The following is a 20,998-nucleotide window of genomic DNA, read 5'->3' on the forward strand; positions in this document are numbered from 1 at the left end:
CAGAGCTTCTTCCCTTTCTTCTCCTGCTGTTCAAACTTCATGGGTTGACAGTAGCAGGATTGTCATGTAGCCACAGTACAGTTGCAACCCAAGGACAATTTGACATAGCTTGAAATCCATTCTGTTTAGGCTGAAATCCAGTCTGTTTGTGCTAACATTCCACCCCTTGCCAGTTCTTGTCATGGCAAACAGGACTAGCAAGGAGTGTGATGTTAGCACAGACAGACTGGATTTCAGGCTACATTTGACATGGTCCATAATGACAATCTATCTTGAGCAGACTGCCTCCTCTAATCTCAAACTATAGTTATATACAACAGTACAATACACTGAACTACATTTAAATTCACCAGCCGTGGCAATTTTTCAAAACCATGCATGACTGTACATGGTGACATTCATTTAACAATGAAAGCTGAGTCGTTCCAGATCCAATAATTCCACATTAACCTCAGTATACACAGATCATGTAGGTTATGAAAAGACCAGTTCATATTTAATCTGTTCCAATTCCATCTCAATAGTCTGTAGTGTTCCCTGTTGTTTCTGAATCACTAAAGCTGATTTGACTAGGCCCCCCTCACAGGAACCAAAAGGGTGATTTCACTGGATGTCACAAGTGGTCTTTTTATACAGTAAAGACAGGCAGTTGGAGTCATGCAGGGGTGGAAAGAGCACTGAAATATCATACTCAAGTAGAAATATTGTTACCTTATTGACATTTTACTAATATGCAAGTAGAATTTAGCCTGGTACAAAAAGTGGGCTCCAGAGATATGAAGCCTAACTGCACCAGAAATTACATTAGAGAACATTTGGGACTGCTTGATGAATTTTACCACTGGGTTTGAGATCCCAAATGATAATTTACAATCGATATTCCACCAGGCTTTTGTGAAAGGGCATTTTATTGCATTATTTGGCAATAATTGAGCCTGATCCATGTCCTCAAGAGCAGTCATGTAATTTGTTGTTAATGGACTTCAATTTCCCAATTAGGCCTAAGTGTGCATTTTACCATTCATGTTTCAGTGTTAATTCATCAATGCTGTTTGCATCCTCTCTCAGCAAAGACCCTTGGAAATACAGTCAACATCATTTTTGTTGCTTTGTAAAAAGCATTTATGGCCAAAACAAACACCTGGGACCACTTCAACACAAATTGACTTTTATTTCAAGAACATATGTAAGTTTATTGTTCATTCTTTCCATGAAACCATCAGATGCCTAGTAGACATCTTAGTAATATGATCCACTGTTTTACATTCCCATTCAGTAGAAAGGAAACAAAGATGACACTACATATTGAGATTAGGATTCAGATCAATTTGTAAAGAAACTTGGTAAATGAACATAAACAGAATAATTTTACTTGATCTACATAATGTTCCATTTCAAACAATCCAAAATATATACATTTTTTTGTAAAAAACAGATATGCAATCACATTTCTCAAACAAATCTAAATCCAGCCAGCATGACTGTCATTAAACTATTGCATAATTCAGAAAAGATGTACACTGAGGAAAACTCAGCATCTATTTACATGAGAATGTTTAAAAGACGTGAGATTGTTTCTAAATAAAATGACAGATCCAATGCAACAACATCCATGCAAGCTTGAGTGCTAGCTGTGAGTGGAGAGACCAATGAGAAAGAAAGCAAGGGCAAGCCAGTGCATGGTTTGGCATTAGATGGTGTCCATGCCCCGTGAGAATGAAGAGCCGAAGCCTAGTCCCATGCCTCTTTGAGTGTGGGTCTGGGACCTGGCCATCTCATACTGAACGTCCAGGTTATGGAACATCTCCTCCTGCTGCTGCAGGGTCTTCAGGCCTTCGTCGTTGAGTGGCTTTGAGGTCTCACCACCTTCCTCTTCCCCCTGACAGGACAGAAACCACAGTGTTAGAAATGCAAGGCTCTGCAGCATGGTACACACTCAAATGAGAAAATAAAAGGACTCCGTTAAACATACTTTGATGCCCATCAGTTTACGAAATTTAACATTTTGGTCCTTATTTCCGAAGTTCAGCTTCTCCCACAACTCAGCTGTCTGTGACTTGTCCTTCAAAACAAACAATTTGCATGTATTAGTAACTTGCAACAATCATGCCACCATAAGCGAAGTTGCATGTTTTTCCTCAATATTTATTTTCATTAAGTGACTAGTTCTACATTCCGGATGTTACAAAGTAAAGAATCTGCTCCATCAAATAACCAGTGCTCTACATATTGCACTACATAGCATAAAATCTTACCCCTTCCTTCTTTCCCTGCCAGAGCTTCTTCCTTTTCTTCTCCTGCTCTGCAAACTTCATGGGGTTGACAGCAGAGGGATTGTAATAACTGGGCACAGCAATGCCAGTCTCTGCTAAGGTTTTGGCTTGTAGGGCTGCCATCTGCGCTGCCATGGCGATCTGGGGCGTGACCTGGGTCCCTGAGGCCAGGAGAGCTGCCACATTGAGGACAGGGTTGGTAGCAACTGCAGCAGCAACTACTACTGTGTCAGACAGCAGGGGAGCTGGAACTAAAAATGCAAAAAACAAAGTGGGTCTATGTTAGTGACCCGTTTCTATGGTTTTATTCACGGATTACATTTTTTGTAGGTGTAATTGATGGCCGAGGAGAGCGTCTCACCTGCAGGTACCTCCTGATGCTGCTGTTTCCCCAACATCTCCTTTTCTTTCTGCTCTTGCAGTTTCTTTGCCCTTTCCAACCTGGAGATAAAGGCGAGTAAAGAGTGTTCATATGTCAGCCAGGCTTTAGGAGCAGATTGTCTGCTACTTTAAGTACAAGAAGTCCCGATATGACCTCCAGGCAGCAATATAGGAATTAGGCGGAATCATACTACAAAGGTTCCAATGCATGAGGCAGGGGAAGACCCAACTGTGATCTGCCCAATGATGCCTCTCTTCCAGATGAACTCAATGCATTTTATGGATGCGTAGACAATAACACCATACCAACACCATCGACCCAGAGGACTGGGAGAGCTCGCTCTGAGGCCGACATGCGTAAGGTCAATTAGGTCAACACTCAAGGCCGCAGGGCTGGAAGGCATTCCAAGGCGCGTTCTCGGAGCATGTGCAGATCAGCTGGCAGGGCATATTCATGTTCAATTTTCAACCTCTCCTTGTCCCCTGTCTGAAATCCCACTACCATAATGTTTGTTCCCAAGAACTAAGGCTTCATGCCACAATGACTACCACCACCCTGTAGCACTCACATCTGTAATCATGAAGGGCTTTGAGGCTGGTTATGCACACAACTCCATCATCCTAGACCTGTGGTCACCAACCGGTCGATCGCAATCGACTGGTCGATCTCCAAAGCATTCCTGGTCGATCAAACATTTCTGTAGAAAACCCAACGATAAAGCCTTGAGGTCTTTCTTTTTTTTATTAAAATGCACCTATAGGCATACAGCTGGCCATAGACTGTAAAAAGAAGACTCGAACACACACCAAAGTTAATACTGTGAGATGACTACGAGTCTCAACGAATAGAGCAATGAGCTGCTGTTTTATTGACTAAGTTGTTTTTCAGCATTATATACACTTTCATAAGCCATAAAAATGTGCATCTACCTTAATTCCAGTCAAGCTACAACCAGCACTGAAGCAGCAGTGAACGAGTATAGCAAAATGTTCCAATAAGTTTGCCCTGTTATTATTAGCGGGTTGTGTTTTTTTCCATTTGAAGGATTATTTCACTTTCTCTGGTCATAGGAGTGACATGAATTGCTGCACAAGGCAGAAATAATGTAGTGACTCTTAAGTTGCACCATCAGCTGGAAGTCTGTGTCCCCTTTTCTCAGTGGAGGGAGAGCGGAGGGACGGTGAGTCGGATGAGATGCAGCCGCAACGCTGCTCCCTCACTCCGAACAGATGCAGGCCTTCAGTCAGGTACATTTTTTAAATAATATTAAGCTCACTCAGCTGTGCCTCACAAGTAATACAACAAATTAGTCCTATGCACAGTGCATTCGGAAAGTATTCAGACCCCTGGACTTTTTCCACATTGTTATGTTACAGCCTTATTCTAAAATTGGTTCAATTATTTTTTCCCCCTCATCTACAAACAATACACCATGACAAGGCAAAACTAATTAAATAAAACTGAAATATCACATTTGCACAAGTATTCAGACCATTTACTCATTACTTTATTGAAGCATCTTTGGCAGCGGCTACAGCTTCGAGTCTTAGGTATGACGCTACAAGCTTGGCACACCTGTATTTGGGGAGTTTCTCCCATTCTTCTCTGCAGATCCTTTCAAGCGGTTAGGTTGAATGGAGAGTGTCGCCACACAGCTATTTTCAGGTCTCTCCAGAGATGTTTGATCGGGTTGAAGTCTGGGCTCTGGCTGGGCCACTCAGAGACTTGTCTTGAAGCCACTCCTGCGTTGTCTTGGCTGCGTGTTTGGGTTGTTGTCCTGTTGGAAGGTGAACCTTTGCTCAGGACCTCAGTCTGGGGCAATCATGTTTTCCATCAAGGATCTCTGTACTTTTCTCCGTTCAGGTTTCCCCTCAATCCTGACTAGTCTCCCAGTCCCTATTGCTGAAAAACATACCCACAGCACCATGCTTCACCGTAGGGATGGTGCCAGGTTTCTTCCAGATGTGACACTTGAAATTCAGGCCAAACAGTTCAATCTTGTTTCTCATGGCCAGAGTCCTTTAGGTGCCTTTTGGCAAACTCCAAGCAGTCGGTCATGTGACTTATGAGGAGTGGCTTCCGTCTGGTCATTCTACCATAAAGGTATGATTGGTGGAGTGTTATAGACAGGTGTGCCTTTCCAAATCATGTCCAATTATTTGAATTTACCACAGGTGGACTCCAATCAAGTTGTAGAAACATCAAGGATGTTGAGAAGGTTGTCCTTCTGGAATGTTCTCCCATCTCCACAGAAGAACTCTGGAGCTCTGGCAGAGTGACCATCACATTCTTGGTCACCTTCCCGACCAAGGCACTCGCCCCCTGATTGCTCAGTTTGAACAGGCGACCAGCTCTAGGAAGAGTCTTGGTGGTTCCAACCTTCTTCCATTTAAGAATGGAGGCTACTGTGTTCTTGGGGACCTTCAATGCTGCAGAATGTTTTTGATACCCTTCCCCAGATCTGTGCCACAACACAATCCTGTCTAGGAGCTCTACAGAGAATTCCTTCGACCTCATGGCTTGGTTTTTGCTCTGACATGCACCGTCAACTGTGGGACCTTATATAGACAGGTGTGTGCCTTTCTAAATTATGTCCAATCAATTGAATTTACCACAGGTGGACTCCAATCAAGTTGTAGAAACATCTCAAGGATGATCAATGGAAACAGGATGCACCTGAGCTCAATTCCGAGTCGCATAAAGGGTCGAAATACCTATGTAAATAAGGTGTTTTTATTTTTTTTAATAAATGATCAAAAATGTCTAAACACCTGTTTTCACTGTCATTACGGGGCATTGTATGTAGATAGAGGATTTTTATTTAATACATTTTAGAATAAGGCTGTAACATAACAAAATATTGAAAAGAGGAAGGGGTCTGAATACTTTCCGAATGCACTGTACAATATCTACCTCGATCACTCCAGTATCCCTGCACATTTTAAATATGGTATTGGAACTGACCCTGTATATAGCTACTTACCTTCTTGTGTTCTTATTCATTTCCATTTCTGGTGTGTTTTTGTTCTGATGTTATTTTTGGTGCAACATTGATTTTGATTACTGCATTGTTGGGTTTGGAGTTAACTTCTTGGTGACAGGGGGCAGTATTTTCACATGCGGATGAAATGCATGCCCAAATTCAATTACCTGCTTCTCATCCCCAGAAAATAAGATATGCATATTATTAGTAGATTTTGATAGAAACTTCAGAGTTTTTCTAAAACTGTTTGAATCATGTCTGTGAGTATAACATAACTTATTTAGCAGGCGAAACCCAGAGGACAAACCATTCAGATTTTTTGTTTGTTTTTGAGGTCACTCTTTTCAATTGGTTTTCATTGGGAATCCAGATTTCTAAGGGACCTTCTTGCAGTTCCTATCGCTTCCACTGAATGTCAACCAGCTTTAGAAATTGGTTGAGGTTATTCCTTTGTGTAATGAAGTGCGGCCATCTTGAACGAGGGTCACTTGAAGTGTACTGTTAGAGGCGCGTGACCAGAAAGCATGCTTCAGTTTGTTTTCTTCCTGTATTGAACACAGATCATCCAGTCTTCAATTTTATCGATTATTTACATTTAAAAAATGCCTAAAGTTGTATTACAAAAGGAGTTTGAAATGTTTTAGCAAAGTTTACAGGTAACTTTTAAAATATTTTGTAGTCACGTTGCTCAAGTTGGAACCAGTGTTTTTCTGGATCAAATGCACCAAATAAATGGACATTTTGGATATATATCGACAGAATTAATCGAACAAAAGGAACATTTGTGATATTTATGGGACATATTGGAGTGCCAACAAAAGAAGCTCGTCAATGGTAAGGCATGAATTATATTTTTTATTTCTGTGTTTTGTGTCGCAGGTGCTATCCTCAGATAATAGCATCATTTGCTTTAGCCGAAAAGGCTTTTTGAAATCTGACATGTTGGCTGGATTCACAACACGTGTAGCTTTAATTTGGTATCTTACATGTGTGCTTTAATGAAAATTAGATTTTATAGTATTTTAATTTGGCACTCTGCATTTTCCCTGGCTTTGGCCAGGTTGGGACACTAGCATCCCACATATCCCAGAGAGGTTATGAAAGGAATTTCACTGTACTGGTGCACGTGACATTAAACAGACACTCAACAAACAAATCTTCAAGTCACAGTTCCTCTAAACCACTGCAGTACCTTCTGGCCAGCGCCTCCTGAGCGTCCATGGCAGTGTTTCTGCCCCGGAAAGCCGGGGGGCTCACAGACCTGCTACGACTCTTCTCTTTTCTGCGCACCTTATCAGTCTTCTTTTTCCGCTCCCTAAAGAGACATCATAGCATTTCAAGATCCACAGAAAGATATGCATTCTCACACACACGGTTACAAACAGAGGGGCAAACATTAGGCACACAGGAGTGGTTACCAATAGGGGTGTGAACGTGTAAACATATAGAACAAAAACATTTTAAACAAAATGACAACCACAGTAAAGTCATCACAAAACTACCACTAACAGGTCCTGACCATCATTGGAAAAAGTAACAATTACCTAATGCAACAATGCTGTAACATTAGTAGGAGATATTAAGCTTTTAAATTATTTGCCATGGATATAAAGTGCTCTGCAAGTCCTCGTCGTTAACATTTTGAAAAATGGCAGAGTGAGACAGGGAAGTGACAGCAGCAAAGTCCTGTATGGCAATATTTTGAGAAGTTAAATGAGAAGGTGATGAAATGCAAACTTTGTGGTGGAGCTACAGTGGCAGAATAGGTGCAATGTTGAAAGGGAGTCAGCATGATACCCAACCCGTTGCTGGTAGCAGTGTGATTAGGGAATGAGAAAGAAAATAACACCGCTGATGACAGAAATGATTACTGTTGATATGCAGCCATCGTCAATGGTAGAGGATGTCAGCTTCAAAACCCCCCTAATGACATATCTAGAACCAGACTACAAGATGCCATGTCGAAAAACCGTGACAGCCCTGAGAGAGAAATTGTATGGTGATTGCTATGCAAGTACAAAGCGCGAGCTCTCAACCGCAATACGTGACATTAACAGATTGTTGGATGTCTAAGAGCATGCAGTCATACATCACCGCAACGAGCCATCAAATTGATGAGAAGTGGAACATGAGGTACGTACTGACAACATAGAGGCACGGCACACAACAGAGAAGCTAAAACAGCATTAATACCATCATGGTACTGACAAAGTCAAAATGGGCTATATTGTAAAAATGTATAAAACCAAAAATTATAGTTAGTGTTAGGCATAAGGTCAGCAGTGTGGTTAGATTTAAAATTACAGAAGAGAAAGTGTAGAAATGGGCAGGGTTTATGACTTTGTGGCTGTGGTAACTAGTAACGACCGACCGGTAGGTAGTCAGGACTGCGGTAGATAGTTATCAACGACAAACAAAGAATAGTAGGGAGAGTAGCAAGAGAAACCTACCTGCTTTTGCTCCTGCTCCTGTGGCGGTGTTTGGTCTTTGAACCCGACCGGGAGCTGGCCCTCTTCTTCTTCTCCCGCGGGGACCGCGATCTCCGTTTGTCCCGACTTCTGCTGCGATGACGTCTAAAACAGTGTGAAAATAAAATGCTCCCCAGTTTACAGTTACTAGTCTCAATACATATCAAGACAGCATGTACAATATCTCCATTAACCTAGACCCACCTGTCCCGTGAGAGTGACCTGGAGTGGCTCCTCCCCTTCTTGTCTTTGCGCCGGTGTCGCTCCTCCCCATTCTCTGCAGAAAGTCTCTCCCTGCCCCTCTCAGTCTGCTCCGGCTGCTCATCCGACTTGCTGTGAGATTTTGATGGCTTCTCAGAGTCCCTCCTTCGTGCCTGTTTTAAGAAGAAGTTGTCTCTTTCAGGAAAATAGTGCAACAAAGAGCGTTAGTACAACGGTTTGATACAGAAAATACCAAAGCATGTTGAGAACTCTTGCTCATTTCAGACAGATTTAGACTGATCACCAGAAACCGACCGAACATACAGTGCCTTTCAGAAAGTATTCCCGACCCCTTGACTTTTTCCATATTTTGTTATGTTACATCCTTATTCTAAAATTGATTGAATAATTTGTTTTATCATCAATCTACACACAACACCCTATAATGACAAAGCAAAAACAGGCTTGAACATTTTAGCAAATTTAAAACTGAAATACCTCATTTACATAAGTATTCAGACCATTTGCTATGAGTCGAAATTGAGCTCCAGTGCATCCTGTTTCCATTGATCATTCTTTAGATGTTTCTTCAACTTGGAGTCCACCTGTGGTGAATTCAATTGATTGGACATGATTTAGAAAAGGCACACACCTGTCTATATAAAAAGGTCCCGTAGTCGACAGTGCATGTCAGAGCAAAAACCAAGCCATGTGTTCGTAGGAATTGTCCGTAGAGCTCAGAGACACGATTGTGTCAAGGCACAGGTCTGGGAAAGGGTACCACATTTTTTTTTGCAGCATTGAAGGTCCCCAAGGTGACCTCCATCATTCTCAAATGGAGGAAGTTTGGAACCACCAAGACTCTTCCTAGAGCTGGTCCACCCGGTCAAACAGAGCAATCGGGGGAGAAGGGCCCTGGTCAGAGAGGTGACCAAGAACCCAATGGTCACGCTGACTGTGCTCTAGTTCCTCTGTGGAGATGGTGTAGGAGATTTTCCAGTCATCTGATGATTCTCAGTACCGATACTGTTCTCTTTGAAATAGAAAGAATAAAGCAATATAAGTTTAAATATTAGACATGTGTAAGCAGAATGAAGGCTGAAGCCCATGTGAGTGTACAATGCTGGATCAACATCGAATTGACCATTGGACACGTAAAAAACTGAACATAAGCAGAATCTGTGTAGATGAGGCAAGGTAGACTAACGTGCCTGGTCTGTGCCATGTCTAATCTTGTGAAGGCTACTGGACACGCACATGGGTTATCATACATAGACAATATAGTACAAGAACATTAACTAAGGGATGTCACGCCACTAATAGAATCTATGCCCCAATATCTGAGCCAATAAGAGAACGGAAACTAAGTAAGATAACATGATTCGTAAAGTGGAGTGACAATGTTATGCAAGGGTAAAACTGTATAAAAGCCAAGCACAAAGAATGAGGCAGTTTTTCCATGGAACTGCTAGGCTTCTGTTACTTTTGTAATAAAGTCTAATTGAATTTACAAGCTCCTGTATCTGAGAAGTATTTGGTTTAATATTTTCTACAACAATGGATGTCCTTCTGGAAGGTTCTCCCATCGCTGCAGCACTCAGGCCTTAACAATAGAGTGGCCAGATGAAAGCCACTCCACAGTAAAAAAGGCACATGACAGCCCGCTTGGAGTTTGCCTAAAAGGCACCTAAAGACTCTCAGACCATGAGAAACCAAGATTCTCTGGCATGAATGCCAAGCGTCACATCTGGAAGAAACCTGGCACCATACCTACGGTGAAGAATGGTGGTGGCAGCATCATGCTATGAGGATGTTTTTCAAAGGCAGGGAAAGGGAGACTAGTCAGGATCGAGGGAAAGATGAACGTAGCAAAGTACAGAGATCCTTGATGAAAATCTGCTCCAGAGCACTCAGGACCTCAAATTGGGGCAAATGATCACCTTCCAACAGGACAACAACCCTAAGCACACAGCCAAGACAACGCAGGAGTAGATTCGGGAAAAGTCTCAATGTCCATGAGTGGCCCAGCCAGAGCCCGGATTTGAACCCAATCAAACATCTCTGGAGAGACCTGAAAATAGCTGTTCAGCAACGCTCCCCATCCAACCTGACAGCACTTGAGAGGATCTGCAGAGAAGAATGGGAGAAACTCCCCAAATACAGTTGTGCCAAGATTGTAGAGTCATACCAAAGTAGACTCGAGTCTGTAATCGCTGCCAAAACGTGATTCAACAAAGTATTGAGTAAAGGGTCTGAATACTTACGTAAAATGTAATTTAAAAATTCTTAATACATTTAAAAATGTCTAAAACCTGGTTTTGCTTTATTGTGTGTAGATTGATGATATTTATATATAAACTCAGCAAAAACAGAAATGTCCTCAATGTCAACTGCATTTATTTTCAGCAAACGTAACATGTTTTTTTCATGTGTTAAGACATAAACAGACAAACTGAAGAAGTTCCACATACATTTGACTAACAGAAATGGAATAATGTGTCCCTGAACAAAGGGGGGGTCAAAATCAAAAGTAACAGTCAATGCAGCTGGTGGCCACACCAGATACTAAGTACTGCAGTGCATCTCCTCCTCATGGACTGCGTCAGATTTGCCAGTTCTTGCTGCGAGAGGTTACCCCACTCTTCCACCAAGGCACCTGCAGGTCCCAGTTGTGCTGAATGGGATTGAGATCTGGGCTCTTCGTTGGCCATGGCAGAACACTGACATTCCTGTCTTGCAGGAAATCACACACAGAATGAGCAGTATGGCTGGTGGAATTGTCATGCTGGAGGGTCATGTCAGGATGAGCCTGCAGGAAGGGTACCACATGAGGGAGGAGGATGTCTTCCCTGTAACGCACAGAGATTGAGATTGCCTGCAATGACAACAAGCTCAGTCCGATGATGCTGTGACACACCGCCCCAGACCATGACGGACCCTCCATCTCGATCCCGCTCCAGAGTACAGGCCTGGGTGTGACGCTCATTCCTTTGACGATAAACACGAATCCGACCATCACCCCTGGTGTGACAAAACCGCGTCTCGTCAGTGAAGAGACTTTTTGCCAGTCCTGTCTGGTCCAGAGACAGTGGGTTTGTGCCCATAGGCGACGTTGTTGCGGGTGATGTCTGGTGAGGACCTGCCTTACAACAGGCCTACAAGCCCTCAGTCCAGCCCCTCTCAGCCTATTTCGGACAGTCTGAGCACTGAGGAGGGATTGTGCGTTCCTGGTGTAACTCGGGCAGTTGCTATTGCCATCCTGTACCTGTCCCGCAGGTGTGATGTTCGGATGTACCGATCCTGTGCAGGTTGTTACACGTGGTCTGCCAATGTGAGGACGATCAGATGTCTGTCCTGTAGCGCCGTCTTAGGTGTCTCACAGTACAGACATTGCAATTTATTGTCCTTGCCACATCTGCAGTCTTCATGCCTCCTTGCAGCATGCCTAAGGCACATTCACGCAGATGAGCAGGGACCCTGGGCACTTTTCTTTTGGTGTTTAGAAAGGCCTCTTTAGTGTCCTATGAATTCATAACTGTGACCTTGATTACCTACCGTCTGTCTGTAAGCTGTTAGTATCTTAACGACCGTTCCACAGGTGCATGTTCATTAATTGTTTATGGTTCATTGAACAAGCATGGGAAACCATGTTAAAACCATTTACAATGAAGATCTGAAGTTATTGGGATTTTCACAACTTATCTTTGAAAGACAGGGTCCTGAAAAGGGGACGTTTCTTTTTTTGCTGAGTATATATACACATAAATACCACACACACTTTAGAATAAGGCTCTTACATTACAAAATGTGAAGAAGTCAAGGGGTCTGATTCACTTCTGAATGCACTGTATGTCAGAAGTATAAACGGCTCAAAGGAGCTTGATAGTCTATCAAGCTGTGAAGACTAACTGGAGAGAAATGTTTCAATGAATTGCCCTCCAACTCCAATGTATACTGAACAAAAATATAAAACGCAGTCATTTAAATTAAGAGTTACAGTTCATAACGAAATCAATTAATTTAAATACATTCATTAGGCCCTAATCTATGGATTTTACATGACTGGGAATACAGATAGGCATCTGTTGGTCACAGATACATATAAAAAATGGTAGGGGCGCGAATAAGAAAAGCAGTCAGTATCTGGTGTGACCACCATTTGTCTCATGCAGCACGACACATCTCTGCAAAGAGTTGATCGGACTGTTGATTGTGGCCTGTGTAATGTTGTCCCACTCCTCTTCAATGGTTGTGCATAGTTGCTGGATATTGACAGGAACTGTAATACTTGTTGATCCAGAGCATCCCAAATGTGCTCAATGGGTGATGTCTGGTCAGTATGCAGGCCATGGAAGAACTGGGACAGATCCTTGCGACATGAGGCCGTGCATTGTCATGCTGAAACATGAGGTGATGGCGGAGGATGAATGACACGAAAAAGGGCCTCAGGGTCTCACCAGTACCTGTGCATTCAAATTGCCATTGATAAAATGCAAGTGTGTTCATTGTCCGTAGCTTATGCCTTCCCATACCATAACCCCACCGCCCCCATGGGGCACGCTGTTCAGTGTTGACATCAGCAAACCGCTCGCCCACACGACGCCATACACGTGGTCTGCGGTTGCGAGGCTGGTTGGATGTACTGCCAAGTTCTCTGGGATGAAGCTGGAGGCGGCTTATTGTAGAGAAATTAACATTCAGTTCTCTGGCAACAGCACTGGTGGACATTCCTGCAGTCAGCATGACAATTGTACGCTTCCTCAAAACTTGAGACATCTGTGGCATTGTGTTGTGTGACAAAACCGCACATTTTAGAGCGGCCTTTAACTGTCCCTAGCAGAAGATATACCTGTGTAATGATCTTGACATGCCACACCTGTCAGGTGAATGGATTATCTTGGCAAAGGAGAAATCCTCATTAACAGGGAAGCAAACAAATTTGTACACAAAATTTGAGAGAAATAAACTTTTCGCGCACATTGAACATTTCTGGGATCTTTTATTTCAGCTCATGGAACCAACACTTTACATGTTGCATTTATATTTTTGTTCAGTGTATGTAGACTAGTAGATCCAACTTATAGTGCATATGTTTTGTCATGTCCACCACCTACTCAAGTGCACCAAGTAAGTACAGCCACTTCTACTTAGTTTTGTTTCAAATATATCATGGTAGGTAAATGTATTATAAGCCTTAAACACAATGTAGGTTACCGTAGATCATCTCAGAGACAGTTTTAATACCTTTGTTTTGGTTCATGTAACACTACATTCCCTTCCCCATCTACAAGTGCAGCTTTCAAAAGGCAGGCTAAGAATGAATTGGATTAATAAGGTTACTGCCAGCAGACTGTTTGTCTTTTGAGTAATTGTAATAACAATGCAGCTAGAATTTAACCCAGTAAAAGGCTGTAATTTCCTTTATTTTCTTAATTCTAGGAGGCAAGTATGAATTTGAATGGCTGATAGTTACCTGTCCGAGTAGTAGACATATAATTTTGCTATGTCAGCAGCGTCTTCAGTTCAGTGTCTCTTCGTGCTTTAGCACGCTGAGTATGATTTATTGTAGAAATGTTATCATGTGATCTACACACAGGATTTATTCAAAAGAAAAATATCCCACATATTCAATCTTCACCATCTAGTATGGACAGCTACACTTAGTGACAGATGTCCAAGAAGAATAAGTTAGTGTAAATTTTAAAAATTATCTTCTTCAATTGAATTAATTCCATGCCCATCTTAATCTTTGATTCAGGTGAAATAGCCTACACTGTTGTTTGGTACTTACCATGATCTAAGACAAAAAAACTAACGACATTCAAGATGGTGACAATGCTGTACTTTAGTTCACTAAAATGAACTAATATTAGTTACCTCTTTGCTCCTGCTCCGACTTCGTCTGTGCTTTTTGTCACCTGTAAAAGTAACAAAACGGATTGGTGAGAACAGTGACCAATTATATTGCACCTTCAAATTAGGGTTGCCTTAGCCCTGGAGCGCACGCCGTCATATACACAGTTAAAGCTGCAATGTCAGTTTTTGGGGTGACCCGACCAAATTCACATAGAATTGCGAGTTCGAGACTCATCACTCATTGAAAGCAAGTCCAAGAAGCATGAGGTCTGTTCTATCTGCGCTATTTCTATGCATCCAGTTATTAAGTTTTTGCGCCATTTACATTCAGTTTTGTACACCAGCTTCAAACTGCTGAAAATACAATATTTGGGGTTATTGAAAGGATATTTCACAGCGGTTTAGACAGTATAATTATTCTTTACACTATTCAGTTTGTCACAAACTGAAATTAGACCAACTATATACATTTTTGCAACCAGGAAATGGTGGTGCGATTTTTGCATACTGCATCTCCACAATCACCCAACCTCAACTGAATTGATATGGTTTGGGATGAGTTGGACTGCAGAGTGAAAAAAAGCAGCCAACAAGTGCTCAGCATGTGGGAACTCCTTCAAGACTGTTGGAAAAGCATTCCAGGTGAAGCTGGTTGAGAGAATGCCAAGAGTGTGCAAAGCTGTCAAGGCAAAATGTGGCTACTTTGAGGAATCTCAAATATATTTAGATTTGTTTTACACTTTTTTGGTTACTACATAATTCCATGTGTTATTTCATAGTTTTGATGTCTTCACTATTCTACAATGTAGAAAATAGTACAAATAAAGAAAAACCCTTGAATGAGTAGGTGTCCCCAATCTTTTGACTGGTACTGTAGTCGTGGCCAAAAGTTGAGAATGAGTCAAATATTAATTTCCAAAGTTTGCTGCTTCAGTGTCTTTAGATATTTTTGTCAGGTGTTACTATGGAATACTGAAGTATAATTACAAGCATTTCATAAGTGTCAAACCTGTATTGACAACTACATTAAGTTGATGCAAAGAGTCAATATTTGCAGTGTTGACCATTCTTTTTCAAGACCTTTGCAATCCGCCCTGGCATGCTGTCAATGAACTTCCGGGCCTGATGGCAGACCATTCTTGCATAATCAATGCTTGGGGTTTGTCAGAATTTGTGGGTTTTTGTTTGTCTACCTGCCTCTTGAGGATTGACCACAATTTCTCAATGGGATTAAGGTCTGGGGAGTTTCCTGGCCATGGACCCAAAATATCGAGCCACTTAGTTATCACTTTTGCCCTATGGCAAGGTGCTCCATAATGCTGGAAAAGGCATTGTTCGTCACCAAACTGCAAAATTGTGAGTGAGCCCACACCCTTGGCTGAGAAGCAACCCCACACATGAATGGTCTCAGGATGCTTTACTGTTGGCATGACACAGGACTGATGGTAGCGCTCACCTGGTCTTCTCCGGACAAGTTTTTTCCAATCAATCAGAAAGGGGATTCATCAGAGAAAATGACTTTTCCCCAGTCTTCAGCAGTCCAATCCCTGTACCTTTTGCAGAATATCAGTCTGTCCCTGATGTTTTTCCTGGAGAAAAGTGGCTTCTTTGCTGCCCTTCTTGACACCAGGCCATCCTCCAAGTCTTCGCCTCACTGTGCGTGCAGATGCACTCACACCTGCCTGCTGCCATTCCTGAGCAAGCTCTGTACTGGTGCTGCCCTGATCCCGCAGCTGAATCACCTTTAGGAGACGGTCCTGGCACTTGCTGGACTTTCTTTGGCTCCCTGAAGCCTTCTTCACAACAATTGAACCGCTCTCCTTGAAGTTCTTGATGATCCGATATATATGGTTGATTTAGGTGCAATCTTACTGTCAGCAATATCCTTTCCTGTGAAGCCCTTTTTGTGCAAAGCAATGATGATGGCACGTGTTTCCTTGCAGGTAACCATGGTTGACAGAGGAAGAACAATGATTCCAAGCACCAACCTCCTTTTGAAGCTTCCAGTCTGTTAATCGAACTCAATTAGCATGACAGAGTGATCTCTAGCCATGTCCTCGTCAACACTTACACCTGTATTAATGAGAGAATCACTGACAAGATGCCAGCTCGTCCTTTTGTGGCAGGGCTGAAATGCAGTGGAAATGTTTTTTGGGGGATTTAGTTCATTTGCATGGCAAAGAGGGACTTTGCAATTAATTGCAATTCATCTTATCACTCTTCATAACATTCTGGAGTATATGCAAATTGCCATCATACAAACTGAGGCAGCAGACTTTGTGAGAATTAATATTTGTGTCATTCTCAAAACTTTTGGCCATGACTGTATATCATAGTCAGAAGACAGTTTTATTAAACTGGCATCCCTTACATTACCTATCAGTGCACAAGAAATTATGAAATCCAGTTACTAGATTCTATTCCCCCCTCCCCAAATCAAATATGGATGTCAATCAAACAACGGGATTTAATTATTTATTGGGCACTGTTCGGTGATGCAAACGCCGCATTGCCAATCCGAACACAGTCACAGGTCGTGAAATAACACGCAAGCTGGGTATATGTTATACAACTAGACCCGAGTTCCACTCAGTCTAGAACCTGATGAATCACCTTTTGCACTTGACTATTTCTGACAACAAGGTACAGCTCTGTCCCTAAACTTATGTCAAAAGACAAATGCCATGACCAGTTGGCCTGGGATCTGAAGATGGATGTGTGACCTACCAAGTGACCTGAATGTGTTAACTCAAGCTACAAACATTATGCATTATCAAATTCAGTGCATTTAACTTACTTGATTTGCGCTTTCGGTCCCTGGAGCGTGACCTCGATTGTGAATGGTGGTGTTTGGAGCTTCTGGGCGATTTGGATGATTCCATAATGTGTTTCCTTTTATCCGTGTAAAGAGAGCCCATCAAGGGTAGTAAATCAGTCGAATCGGCGCCACGTGCCTAAATCGAAGAAAACACACACTATTCAACCTTAGTTATTGGTGTCCCCTCCACTAGGTTTGAGGGGAAATGAATGACGACTCAAGCCTGTGTTAACACATTGAGCAAGGCCTAGACATTAGCCTCTATAATTCCGAGAGTGGAAAACTCTCCACTCTCACCTCTAACACGTAGGCTCACTTTTTGTGAACAATCCCATCACAAGTCAGACTGTTGAATAAACTTATTTTGAACGTACTTTGTTGTCCGCTGATATAGTCCTCAAGTAGGAGGTAATCTAGGACAAAATATCAAGTGTGTTATTAATCCAACTTTCAGTATGCTGGTCTGAAAATTGGTTTGTATTTTCAACAATTCACACAATCTTGCAGCGTTTAAGTGCTAGTCGGAACTAGGAAACTAATTTCCTATTTTCTAACTGGTTCTTGTTATACAGGTGCTGTGTTCAACGAATGAGCAAGTCACAAGCATTTCCACTGACTGCGAGGGAATACGCTTAGGTTAATAACATTTGAAATTTTGTCTCCTACATAAGGACAACGTTGTTACATTGGGCTGCTGTTTACATATTGTGTATCAAGTGATGGCAAATACAAACAGAACCTAAAGGCGCCGCCAAAAGTCAGGTAAACAACACTTTCCTGTCGTTATCCCATCTACACTTCCTACCACCAAAAGGACCAACAACACAGACAACCGGTAAAGTGCATTTAAAATGTCATCATTGTATTCAATATTCTGGCTTGTAGAGACTGACTTTTTTTTTTTTAACAGCGACTTGCAGACTGATATCCACAGAGTAACGATGGTAACAGGGATGTTTAGGCAATCTAGACATTAGTTCTGAGGCCCAACAAGTTTCTTTGGCAAGGTTACTCTCAGTCACACCGATGCAACTGGACACACTGTACCTCCCTTACACTAACATGGATTCACTAAATATATTTTTTTTGTTTCCCTAAAAGCAATTTCAGAAGTGAAAAGCCCTCCTCTTGGACAGGTAATGGCAATGCAGGTATTTGCTCCAACCCTACCAATACACCCAATGAAGATCCTGATGGCCATGGCTAGCTGGTTTGTTAAAGTTGCACACCTATAAAAGGGGAGGACGTAGCCCTGCCTCTTCCACTAATCCAATTGTTTCTTATGGACAGAAAAGAGCAGAGGCTCTGAGCTGTCCGATCAGGTCCATTGTCTACTACTACAAAATACCGAAGCTACAAAACCAGTTAATGAATGAAGGGGGTCGTTCTAAACAGAGATTAATTAGCTAGATTGCAAGTGGCAAAACAACATCACTCATTCATGCATTGCTAAATTACATAGATAGTTGTGTAGCTTACGTTAGCTAGCTAGGTTTAAGTAACGGCTGTGCAAGCAAACTTTGATCAATAACTATATGAAGGAGAATTTCCATTTATTTACAAAATTAACACGACATGCCAAACTGGTAAAAGCAACCTAACTAGCTAATGACGGTTATCAGGCCAAAGTATCTGTAGATGGCTAGCTAATTTATCTAACTAACCTAAACTCGCTGGCTTATCGACATGGCTGCCACTACAGTATTGTAATTCACGGGCAGAGAGACGCCATCTTGATGAAACAACATCTTTAAAATAGCAGTAGTTAACAAATTATTATATGAAGTCGATGGTAATGTATTTTGTGTTCTTTTGTAAGCACTTACCGTCATGGTACACGTGAGGAACTCCCTAAAATTAGATTGGAGTTCTCCTTTACGTGCTATTCCAGTTCTTCCAGTCTCTTCTACTCGCTAGCTATAACCTGGATGACTATCATCATTTGCGCGTGCGCATACATAACAAATATTGGGGAAATGGCTATTTGAATCTATAGAGCGCAAATAAATAAACAAACACCCTTATATTAGTTCGTCAAAGTCACCAAAAATGAGTAAAACTAATTAGAGTATTATCAGAGAGATTTTAAATAATCGTATCTCTTTTTGGTCCCGCTACACAGCTTCCGGAAGTAAGTAGAGTTTTGCATCTTTTATTATTTTTATTTTTTTCACAATAGTGTAAAATCTTCATAAATGTGTTCAATTATACATCTACTGATGTCTTGCCACAGTTTTCTTACATGAATACAATGACAAAAAAGATGCAACACTGTTTCTGGGTGATCATTATAAAAGGAGCAATTTGAGTTGATGTTTTCCTTAAACCTCTTCATATAGTGGTTGGCAAGATAATATTTATGAATAATTTAAAAGGAAACTTCCTTAATTTTGTTAACAAGTAGGTATGTGTGTGGCAACATCCAAACTTTTCCCAACAGATATTATCAATAAATCCATTCCAATAAGGCATGACATAATAGATAGATACAACATCCTGCTGAAACAAGGTTTGTATTGCTCTGTTGAATGGACCAAAGGAGAAACAAATCTTTCCTACTGATGAGTCAACAGGGTTAATGGAAGGTATGCTCTGAGGGTCAGGTCTTGACACATTCCTGAATAATAAAGCAACACCTGAGGGAATGGCATCTAAAATCTTTAGATGTTATAGGGAGGGACCTTGTCAAGTTATAAGAATTCCTTATAACTGAGTAAAAGACGCTCTGCATTTACCAGATGGCTCACCAATAGGATATTATTTCGGAACCAATATTCTAAAAACAAAGAAGTATTTTTATACAATATATCCAGATTATTCCATATATAATATATGTGTGGAGAAAAATTATGTTTATAAATTAAGGACCATGACAAGAAAACCTGCCGATGAAAAGCAGAAAGTTTCACTGGAACTTTGTCAATATTATAATTGCAAAACAACATGAAGTTAAGGCCACCAAAAGAAGAGAAGACATGATGAGGAATAAAATTCCAGATAGAAGTGGGTCTTCTTAGGAATTGTTTTATGCAACTGATCTTAAAAGTATTATTTAATGTAGTAAAGTCCAGAAAATTGTTCATTACAACAGTTTTCCTAATGTAATGGGTACGATTTCTCAAAAGAAAGTTGAAAAGCATCTGGTCTGTCTCCTTGCTTATTTTACTGTCAAGATATAAAGATAGAGCGCCATATGTTAGTCTAGAGATACCTTCAGCCTTGGTTATTAGTCATAGATATGGCTACTAAACGGCAAGCTATAACATTTCAACCAGCCACCTAAAGCTATGTTTACCACCAAACGGTAGCACATGACTGGAGTTGACTAGCTAGTTAGCCTGGCACCTGCTAACTTATTACAATGTGAAAGGCCTCCCGTTTGTAACTTTTTAGCAAATGTTTAACATCAGCAACTATAAATATTTTTGCTAGCTATGTAACATAATTGACAAAGGCTGATATTGGTTATGGTTATGACCGTGGATACATTTCTAAATCACAAAATTATAGACATGATGCTAGATAGGATTCCAAACAGATGTAAATAACAATTATTGACTATCCAGCCAGCTAGCTAGCTAAATTTACTTGCTAACAGTGAGGCGAAAACAATAATACAACAATTTAACTGTTGTAAATCTCTAAAATTGATAAACTGGATTTACTCAAAAAATATTTGCCTGAGCATGCCTGTTAGACAATGGCTGTAGCTAGATATTGTCTGCCTACCTACCTAGGTGCATTTGCATGGTCTGGTCACTGCAAAGGTTTTTCTAAATGCAATCTCTGTGCCTATGCACATGTATGCATGTTCAACTAGTCTATCCTAATGTTCTTTCAAACTGTGCCATGGAGAATAATTTATTATATAGTTTTGTCTTAGACAATACTGTGTGGTGCATGGACTTCTTTCTGGCGTGTATTCTTGGAGAGAAACATAATTCCTTTGCCTGCGTGTGTCATTGTATCAAAACTGTATCCTGTGAACTGTATCCCTCTCGATGGATTGGACATTTT

General features: G+C 41.3%; 1 protein-coding gene across 5 annotated transcripts; it reads right to left on the reverse strand.

Moving 5' to 3' along the window:
* Positions 1-1,151: 1,151 nt before the first annotated feature.
* LOC110525697 (arginine/serine-rich coiled-coil protein 2) lies at positions 1,152-19,114 on the reverse strand. 5 transcript variants are annotated; one of them, XM_021606060.3, is made up of 11 exons: positions 18,808-18,944; positions 17,356-17,394; positions 16,961-17,117; positions 14,185-14,225; positions 8,311-8,480; positions 8,089-8,211; positions 6,831-6,953; positions 2,635-2,714; positions 2,256-2,524; positions 1,973-2,062; positions 1,152-1,879 (listed from the first exon to the last, which is right to left on the reverse strand). In XM_021606060.3, the coding sequence occupies exons 1-11, from the start codon at positions 18,811-18,813 to the stop codon at positions 1,691-1,693; spliced, it is 1,287 nt and encodes a 428-aa protein (XP_021461735.1). In that variant the 5' UTR covers positions 18,814-18,944; the 3' UTR covers positions 1,152-1,690. The 5 variants fall into 5 exon arrangements, with proteins under 5 accessions (XP_021461735.1, XP_090093670.1, XP_021461736.1 ...); XM_090237544.1 differs by having other exon boundaries at positions 8,311-8,502; positions 18,808-18,918; XM_021606061.3 differs by lacking the exon at positions 17,356-17,394 and having other exon boundaries at positions 18,808-19,114.
* Between the last annotated feature and the right edge of the window lie 1,884 nt (positions 19,115-20,998).

Source organism: Oncorhynchus mykiss, chromosome 6 (assembly GCF_057628025.1).
Source record: "Oncorhynchus mykiss isolate SJ-2025 chromosome 6, ASM5762802v1, whole genome shotgun sequence".
Lineage (NCBI taxonomy): Eukaryota > Metazoa > Chordata > Actinopteri > Salmoniformes > Salmonidae > Oncorhynchus > Oncorhynchus mykiss.

Coding starts and splice junctions, on each gene's coding strand:
- LOC110525697 (XM_021606060.3), bottom strand. Junction 17,118..17,355: donor CTATATCAGCGGACAACAAA/GTACGTTCAAAA, acceptor TCTTCGATTTAG/GCACGTGGCGCCGATTCGAC. Junction 2,715..6,830: donor CAGGAGGCGCTGGCCAGAAG/GTACTGCAGTGG, acceptor CTTTATCTCCAG/GTTGGAAAGGGCAAAGAAAC.